Below are 9,506 nucleotides of genomic sequence, written 5' to 3' on the forward strand. Positions count from 1 at the left end.
AGAAAGGCAAATGAATTTGCATCAAAATCTTATGAAGTCTTTGATAAAAAAAATTACTTGAAATTTTATTTGCACAGAGTACTTGGCGACTCGTTGTAGATAATAATTATGTATGGATAATATTGGTTTTCCCCTCCTTTTCTTTTTCTTATTTCTTCTTGACCATAAGGATGATGGAATTCAAAATTGCAGAGAATTATTAAATGACAGAATTTAGATATCCATCGTTTAAATTTCTGTCAAATAGTAATTTCAATGTTTAGATTTATGTGTGTCAAATTTTGCAAATGACAAAAATTATTGCGAAAACTAATTCATGCTTGAAATAATAGAATTTGAGAAATAACGACTCTTTTGCCAGAAATTAAACTCGGGAATCTTGATCTTCAATTTTCACGATTTTTCCAGCGTGCCAATTAATAAGTTTCATGTTTAAGTTGCCAAACAATGAAAATATCAATTTCTCTCATCTTCAATTCTAACATTTAGCTAAATCCCAAATTATTTTCCTCCATCCAAATGGAGGGTAATGGAATATCTGAGATTAGTTTTGTAAGGCCTGTGATTTTACTCGTTTTTATATCAAGTGTATATGCAGCAATAGAAACCCTGATTTTCATAACCAATAATTAGATGGCTCCCATAACGAAAGTAGAACAATTATCTTATCCTATGGTCGAATCTGGAATCGATGGTTACGTGCCGAAGCCGATACAGATATTTGCTATGTGTCACATTCTTTCCATGTCAAACATTCTTGGATTTACATTGAATTCTTTGAAACGTGTGTACCAGTCCATGAAAAATACATCCATTTATTGGAATTTATATAACACACACCAAATATTCCACCCAAATTTAAATCTATTTATTCTTTCTACGCATGGTAATTGAAAGTTCTATTGAAAAGGACGAGGTTAAAAGGTCATTCTTAATCATCAAAACAATCCAAAACGATATATTCACAAGCAGAACAAATTTGTTCCACATAAACATGTGATGGGCAAAAATGAGAGCTAAAAGAAGAGAGAGCACTCATTCCACAATTTTGAGCCAATGCAAAATGACTGTTCCAGCCCATCAAAGTTATGGGTGGTTTGGCAAGTAGCGTACAAATTTGTTCTTCGGAGTTCAGATAGAGGTCGTGGTTCAACTATTGGATTAATAAACACCATTCAACTAAACAGAAGAACGCTTATCTTCAAAAAAATACAGAAATGCTATACATATTTAGTGTTCAGATTCACAGCATCACCCAATTTCCATATCTAATGTTCAGATTCATGACACGCAAACTTTTACGTAGGTTAGCGTATGTAGTGGATATGTCCAATCACTTACTTCAAGGGCATGGCTCAATACTCGTCTTCAGCTTCTTGTGAGAGCAACCAGGAGCGGTACTCAGACTCCTGGCCCAATTGGTCTGGTGGAGTCACCCTTTTTCGTACGAGCATTTCTATAGTGGGGTACTTCCTCTTACGGCCACCCCTTGACCTTGACCGGAATTGCTCATCAGCCTCTTCAAAATCCCCCTGCAATTCAAAGCAATAATGTCCCACATATGAACTCATAATGTGGCATTGCCTGGAAAGATGCTTATCCCAAAATCCAACATATGAGGGTATTGAATTATGTGTAAGAATAATACTCACATATGCATAGACATGACGTCCAGTCTTCTCATGCTTATCTCTCACATGCTTGTATGCGAATCTCATGCCACAACCCGAAAAGCTACAGACAAAAGGTTTATGTTCAAGGTGTACTGCCTTGACATGTTGATGGAGATTTGATTTCTGCAAATGTATAAGCAAAATCAGAAATGGAAACAATAAAAAAAACTAACAATGGCAACGCAATGAGTGCAAAACTATTTTTTTTCTTTCCAAAATAATGAAATCTGTTTGTTCTTTATGTGTGTACATAAACCCATTAAAAGTCAAGTCAGTAACTCACAGTTGAAAATGTGTGAAGACAACCCTTATAACTGCATTTAATTCTCTCCACTGAAGCACGCCCCCCTTCATGCGTGCAGAGATGCCGTTCTATGTTCCTTTTCAGCTTCTTGGTCCCACATATCTCACAGGTGATATGTTGGTGGCAGGACTGAATATGGGCCTTAAGGCATTTCTGATTAGAAAAATATTTCATACAGCCAGGTTCAGAGCAGAATGCCTCCACTGAATCCAGCTTAACTACACACATAAAAGGATATATTTAGAGTTTGCATTAAGCATACGCCAAAAACTTCAACAAAAGCACATCCCCTCATTTTCAGAAAAATTTGTATCTTACACCATTATTCACCACTGACGCGCACACACAAGGCAGAATACAAAAAGAAGATCAAATTCAGAAATGAAAGCTACCATGAGAATTCTCATGCTTCTGCAGCTTTGAAGCAAATTTGAACACCTTTCCACAATCCTGGCATACATGCTGCTTCTGACCCCCAACATAAGCCGAAGGATCATCCTCATTGTGGAGTTCTCTTACATGCCTCCTCATGTTACCTTGGGAAACAAACCCACGATTACAGTTCTCAATCGGACACTTAAAGAGTTTCCCTTGGTGCTGAAGAAGATGACGATTTAAGTGGTCCTTTCTTCTAAAGCTGGAACGACAATCATCCACCAAACAAACGTATGGCCTCTGTAAAGAATAAGCTAAACGAATTCAGGAACCAATAACCATAGTTTCAAAATATAAGTGAACAAGCATTCAATTCTAACTGAACAGTACGTGATTGAGGCTTGCTTGATGGAGCTTCCCAGGAGGTCTCCCACCTGGTACTGGTCCGTTCAAGACAAACCCTTGCGCATTTTGGAGTTCTTTGTGTGGGATCCAATGCTTCACGTTGTCCAACAGATACTTCTTTAAAATGCCGATTCCTGCAAAACTTCTAACTTCAATTGATGCAAATACTACAGAAACTTCATCCAAAACGTAAAAAATAAGCTAAAAGGAATTCATGAACGAATAACCATATAATTTCAAAGTGCACATGATCAAGCATTCAAACCTCAAACCGAGCAGTACGTGATTGAGGTTCACTTGATGGAGCTTCACAGGAGGTCCCCCACCTGATACTGGTCCAGTCAAGTCAGAAACCTCTCGCATTTTGGAGTTCTTTGTGTGGGATCCAATGCTTCACGCTATCCAAAGGATAGTTCTTAAAAATGTTGAATCCTGCAAATTTATATCTTCAATTGATGCGAAAAGTACAGGACCTTCATCCGAAAAATAAGGAAATCTATGGACACAATCAGCTGTTATGAAGCTATCAAACTAATCAGTAGCAATATCATCAGACGAGTACTATACAAGCTGCCGCTGGTTTCCTTAACACAACTTCAAACACCAATACTATGGAAACATGTGAAGGTTTATTAACAATTTGAAGTTAATAGCAAATAATACCTCAAGGGAATGGCTTTGCATGTGTTGCTTGAGATATGCAGGTTTTTTAAAAGTAGCACCACATTCTTGGCAAGTATTGGGTTTTTCCCTCTCTCCTTCCCCATCAGCCTCTTTGGCCATTTCCATCTCTTCCTGTAGCAAAAATAACCAAATCATAAGTAAAAATTTAAGATAATCAATCTGAAGACAACCCAGCTTCAGATTTTGTTTAAAATACAAAAACCAAATGAACCCACAACAGTAAATCCCTCAAATTCGAAAACCCAATTTATAAAAATTCATAATTGGACAATAAAAAACCAGAATTAAAAAGAATGGACTGAAACCTTGTGGTGAGTGAGCATGTGAGAAGCAATCAGGGTCTTTTTGGACCTGCAGATGCCACAGTACTCACAATAATATCGCCTTATATCCCTGAAAATAGGCCCTTCCTCCTCTGCTTCCCTATACCCATTGATTTCTCGCGCTCTCTCTCAACTCTCACCCGCCAAAATCAGCAACAACGACAACCGACGCTTGGTTTGCCTTCTGAGATGTCTGCTTCGCGGCTAAGGAGAATTTATTCAAAAATAGCCAAAATTTAACTCCCACTTTAAAAAATGTCAGTTTTTATAAAATCTTTCAAATATAGCCAAAAACTCATATAAATAGACACAAATACCCTTACAAATTAAAACCAACATAAACCTAAAAAGCAAAACTACACACAAAATTTGGATTCGCATGCACGTTTGTAGCCTTTGGTTGAACTACTGCTGAGCACCCACGTATGTAGCCTTGGTCTGAAGCAATTCTAACACTTCCTAATTCAACTTACTGATCTGTAATATCAGGTTTGCTTTTCTCTCTCTCCTTCCATCTTTGTTTTAATTCCATTGTTTTCTGTTGGCCACTTGAAATAGTTTATTCAACTTATTAATTTTGTTTGTTGGATTGGATTTGAAGATAAAGAACTTATTAATTGTATTTCTTTTTCAATTTGGATGAATAAAATATTTCCAATTTGGGTTTGCCTAGATCATTGTAAATTGAATTAGGGAGTATTGAGGCTATACAGACGTGTTGCCCATTGGTATGGTTATTAAGTTCATAATCAACTCCCATAGAGACACTCATCATTTTATGCAATGACGATGCTTTGTACAAATTTAATTATATGACCTTTATGTGTGAAAGAAAGAGTTTTTCAATGAGTTGAATATTCAAAACATAATTATTGAATACTAGTGTCTCTAATATAAGTTTTTAAGTTTCTTGGTCATATTTCTGGATATTTCCTCTCAGGTTGCTGCGATAAACACACCAATGTCAACTCTCACAAAGACAGTGGGTGTGTTCCTGAAATCTTTGCACATGGATTCAATACTTTAATAACATATCTTTTCATTTATCCTATCTCGACGTCTTTGCACATAGATTCAATACTTAGCCATTTTCAAGAGAAATAACGTCACCTGAGAAGGAAGGTGAACAACTTGTTTTATCAGCAAATCTATAGTTCAAGCTAAAGTACAAACCCTCTTGTAAAGATTGTGGACCTTTGGCAGCACGGGATCTCTTTGTAGATGTTAATGATTCTCAGGCCTTTTATTTTTCCATTAGCACGATCTTTCTTTTTAAGTTTATGTGAGTTTTAATTTTTAAGGGCATTTGTATCTATTTATGTGAGTTTTTAATTATATTTGAAAGATTTTATAAAAACTGACATTTTTTTAAGTGGGGAATAAATTTTGGTTATTTTTGATAAATTCCCTTTTGTTTTATTGAAGAAAAACTATTTACCACTCCTCATTTTGCCACGTCCACTCCAAAATAAGAGTGGACCTACCGCCCAGCACATGACAAGTCAAACCGGTGCGTATTATTCAACAACCCAATATTTTACGTACGAAAATAAAACGAACCGTTTAGCCGCAGCGAATTAAAACTTAAAAACTCTGTGCAGTCTCGTGTCCTTATCAGTTCCAACAAACAATGGCCTCCAAGGGCGAGTCTGTATACTATGCTCCGATCCCATCCGACCCGACCCACACCCAATCCCAGCAAACCGTCGTCGTTTTAGCTCCTTACCGTCCCAATCCTAACTACCAGAGACGACGTCGTCTCCGCCTCTGCCTCTCAATCACCGCCTCCCTCCTTCTCCTCTCCACCGCCATCTTCTTCCTCTTCCCCTCCGACCCCACCCTGCAACTCGTGCGGCTCAAACTCAACCACGTCCGAGTCAACTCGTCCCCCAGACCCACTCTCGACCTCTCCTTCTCTCTGACCATCAGAGTGCGAAATCGCGACTTTTTTTCTCTGAACTATGACTCGCTCCGCGTCACGGTAGGTTACCGTGCGAGAGAGCTAGGGTTTGTGAGCTCCGATGGAGGACGTGTGAGGGCCAGAGGGTCGTCGTACGTGAACGCCACGCTCGTGCTGGACGGGCTTGAAGTCATCCACGACGTGTTTTACTTGCTTGAAGATTTGGCTAGGGGTGTAATACCCTTTGATACTGATACGGAGGTGGAAGGGACTTTGGGGCTCTTTTTCTTCAAAATTCCTATCAAGGTAAACTTGCTCTTGATTCAATGTAGAAGCTTTTAGTTGGTATTGATTCTATCTGATGTTTGCTTGGAACAGTAAAAGTTAAAGATTGAATTTTGCATTGATTCCGTACTAACTTGTCAATTTTTTAAACAAAGTTGCAAACTTTTTGTTGGTGAAATGGTCTTCGTATCTGTATGAAATTCAGTAGGCTGAGTTTTACTCGATGTCTTATGAGAGAGTTGGGGGGGTTTATGTGTAAGAAGTGTTGCATCTAGCTAAGATTAGCTTCACACAATGTGGTTGTTTTCATTTTGTTGATTAATTTCTTCTTTGATGTTCTGGAATTCATAGTGTTTATGAGTTTATGTCAATTTATGTTAATCAGTCATTTCAAAAGTGAGTGAATTTAAAGGACGGGTACCCTTCAATTTGTGATATATGCATTATAGATTGGTGCACAGCCTGTCTACACCCAAATTATTTCGTCTTGGATAAGAAAAGTAAAATCTTCTGTTCTTTGATACCCTGTAATATTCCTATCTGCTGGTGGATTTATCACTCTGCAGAAAAATTACATGTGAAATGCTGCAATGTAATAAGGATGAGTGGCTGAAGAGGCCATTGATTATGGTGTGATCCACTTTCTATTTGACCCCTCTCATATGCATGTTAGTTTCGATGTGAATTCTTTCATTGGCAATTTTTTCTAATTGTGATCACAAATGTTCATCAGGCAAAAGCATCATGTGAGGTGTATGTAAATACAAACAATCAGACAATTGTTCGTCAGGACTGCTCCCCTGAGGTGAGGATCCGATTTCTTCTTTCTTGTGGCTAGTTTGAAATTTCTGCAAAACCTCTATAGCAGTATACATTTTTACTTTATATCCATTTTCTAAGTCAAGTGCGCATCAGGAAGCTGTTTCCTCTGATACAGCGAGTCCCGACTGACTGATATAGTTTTCACATTTTTCTTGCTGTGTATTTATAATTACAGTCCTAATTGCTTGGTCAAGTTTAGGTTCTTTGGCTATACGCAATTAGTGTAGAGGCGTAGGCCTCGTTTTGTGCTTCAGATTGGATTGAATTGGATAAGTCCCTAAATCTAAGGTATATTGAAGGAGGAAATGAAGGTAGAGGTGAATGACTTTCCATGTTAGGGGGATTAGGAGGGATTAGTCATAAGGTGTTGTTATCCTACCTATTTTATGGGGATTAGATGGGATAAGTTTTCTTCTTCAACCTTCAACTTGATCAAAGAAACGTTCATTTCTTCCTTAAACATGCTTTAAATACAGGGAGTATCCAATCCAATCCAATACTAATTACCAAGCATGGCCTTAGTGTCATATATGGGAAGCTGGGTTTGCACCAGTTCCCCAAAAAGGTGACATTTCATTAGGTATTTTACATCAACTAAGTCGTTGTTATAAATCTTGCAGTGAAGCGGTTAAGATCAAGGGACTGTAAGTGCAGTAGAATCTGTAATTTGGGTGCTAAATGTGGATGACAGTTCCAACAACTCCCTGTCCATGTGCATCATCAAGTTCTCACTGATCACAACTATCTATCAGCCTGTAGAATGCCAGAGAGCAGTGTGCTTTATACCAAAAGAAAGTCATGGAGGAGGAGGATTCATTTTACTTGTATTTAATAATTAAATTACAGGGAATATGGGTGAAAAGTTCCCTTGAGGAGATATTATATTTATTATATATAAATTTGTTTTAACAGTGTAAATTGGTTATCGGAATCGAATTTGGAATTGAAACATGTCAATTTGTGAATGTCGTTTTCATGAACACTGGAGGCCATCAAATGCAATAATGAAACATGTCAACATTGGAATATTAGAAATTGGTTTTGGACGGCAGGGACATATAAACATATATTCTTTTCCAATACGAAAAGTCTCTCAATTCGAGAGATTACTGATTGATTTGTGTGTTTATATTCTAATCGAATTTTTTTCACTAAATGAAGAAGGTAATGATGCTTCATCTTGATGCAAAGTATGGTAAATTCAAAACCTGAACTGAACTTTCCACCGGAATTTTTTTTTTTTTTTTTATTTAAACAAACTTGGTTTTGAAAAAGAAATTACAGCATATAGAAAGGACATGATGTTGATTATATGCGTGATTAATTCATAAACACCCATATATATATATATATATTTATGCAAATCATCTTTCTCTTCTTAATTTGTACACGCTTTGCAGTCTTATAATTTGGAAGTAATTAATTAGTGGCGCTGTTTTTTCTCACAATCCGACCAGTACCCCAGACATACCCAACATGGTGTTGCCTGCACCGAAACGAGCCGGGATGCCGGGTCGGCGAGCACAGGCACTGCCTTGTCGGGCCACCGCTGCCACCTCTTCTACCACCACCACTAGCAGCCTCTTCTTCAACCCTCATGCCTGCAGCAGCAGCAGCATGCAAACCCACTGAAGTCTGAATCTGAACCACCGCAGGACCCTGCAGAAGAAGCCATCTGCCATGGTGATGCAGCAGCGCCAAGTCTCTCAGCCTAACCAAACTAGGCACACCTGGGTGAGGCTGACACATAATAATTTCTTACTGTCTTCTTCTTTCCGAATTCCCCTCTGCCTCAAACCTGAAACTGAAGCTACAGAGCATCATATAGCTAGGAATTAATTAACAGGAGGAGGAAAATTAATATTTATAGAGAGAGGAGGGAGGGAGGGTTGGCTAAGTAAAGTTATATGGCATAAAGAGGTAGCTTTTTGATTGATGCCCAGGAAAGCTATTTCCTTTTAGATGCTTTAATTCTTGACGAGGCAGGCTTTTGTGTTAATGTTGTGTAATTCTTTGTGTGTGTTAAGTTTAAGGTGGTGATGATGGGAGAGGCCAGCCAAACCAGAGTTACACATGTCCACATCAGATGCTCCATGGCCTAACAAAATCAAAACGATGCTATAGATAGTGTGCTTTCATTTCCAACCAGGGTTAGATGCTGCCTCTGTTTTGCCACGTCCCTTTGATTCTGCCACTTGGACACAAGTACAGGCTAGTTTTGGCTCAGACGGATGCACCTGTCTTGTGCTGAGTGGCAGCAATATGTATGTATATTTATAGAGTCTTATTAAGGAAGATTCGAACATATAGCCTCGAGTGCATAAATAACGATTCGTAACTAGTTGGGCTACAAATATCTGCAATTTTAGCTCCGAGGTTTTGTATGTTCTAAAGTCAGGCAGTTAGCTAGCATATTTATTAATCGGGGGCACTAGTTACTTGCTGATATGCTTGCCTGGCTGTTTTGGGGGACCTAAACAGAGGATTTAGGTAGGTTTATGACTATGATGGGTTAATTAATGATGCTAATTTTTGCTTGGGGAGAAATCTTCAACATGAAGGAAGGGATTTTAGTGGGGTGGGGACTGAGTTAGACTTTGGCTAGCTTTGGAATTGTGTGGCGTTCCTAGTCAGATTATATATTCACCTAATTAAATGTCTTGCCTTTTCTTGGATTGTAGCAAACAGCTTGTGTGGTGCCACGTTTATAGCAGTCAGGCCCTGTACCTGTGCAC

At 38.3% G+C, this 9,506-nt stretch overlaps 2 protein-coding genes across 3 annotated transcripts; one reads left to right on the plus strand and one right to left on the minus strand.

Moving 5' to 3' along the window:
- Positions 1-1,145: 1,145 nt before the first annotated feature.
- LOC103340954 (transcription factor IIIA-like) lies at positions 1,146-3,994 on the minus strand. The gene is made up of 6 exons (XM_089042314.1): positions 3,747-3,994; positions 3,421-3,552; positions 2,370-2,652; positions 1,957-2,195; positions 1,653-1,796; positions 1,146-1,532 (listed from the first exon to the last, which is right to left on the minus strand). Exons 1-6 carry the CDS (start codon positions 3,762-3,764, stop codon positions 1,356-1,358), a joined length of 993 nt encoding a protein of 330 aa, XP_088898440.1. The 5' UTR covers positions 3,765-3,994; the 3' UTR covers positions 1,146-1,355.
- A 1,343-nt stretch (positions 3,995-5,337) lies between these two features.
- Positions 5,338-7,733, plus strand: LOC103340924 (uncharacterized). 2 transcript variants are annotated; one of them, XR_016122784.1, is made up of 4 exons: positions 5,342-5,970; positions 6,516-6,579; positions 6,683-6,754; positions 7,392-7,733. XR_016122784.1 is itself a non-coding variant. In XM_008244392.2 (3 exons), the coding sequence occupies exons 1-3, from the start codon at positions 5,395-5,397 to the stop codon at positions 7,392-7,394; spliced, it is 651 nt and encodes a 216-aa protein (XP_008242614.2). In that variant the 5' UTR covers positions 5,338-5,394; the 3' UTR covers positions 7,395-7,733. The 2 variants fall into 2 exon arrangements, 1 of the variants encoding a protein (XP_008242614.2); XM_008244392.2 differs by lacking the exon at positions 6,516-6,579 and having other exon boundaries at positions 5,338-5,970.
- Positions 7,734-9,506: the final 1,773 nt, after the last annotated feature.

Source organism: Prunus mume, linkage group LG8 (assembly GCF_029339155.1).
Source record: "Prunus mume cultivar Tortuosa linkage group LG8, ASM2933915v1, whole genome shotgun sequence".
Lineage (NCBI taxonomy): Eukaryota > Viridiplantae > Streptophyta > Magnoliopsida > Rosales > Rosaceae > Prunus > Prunus mume.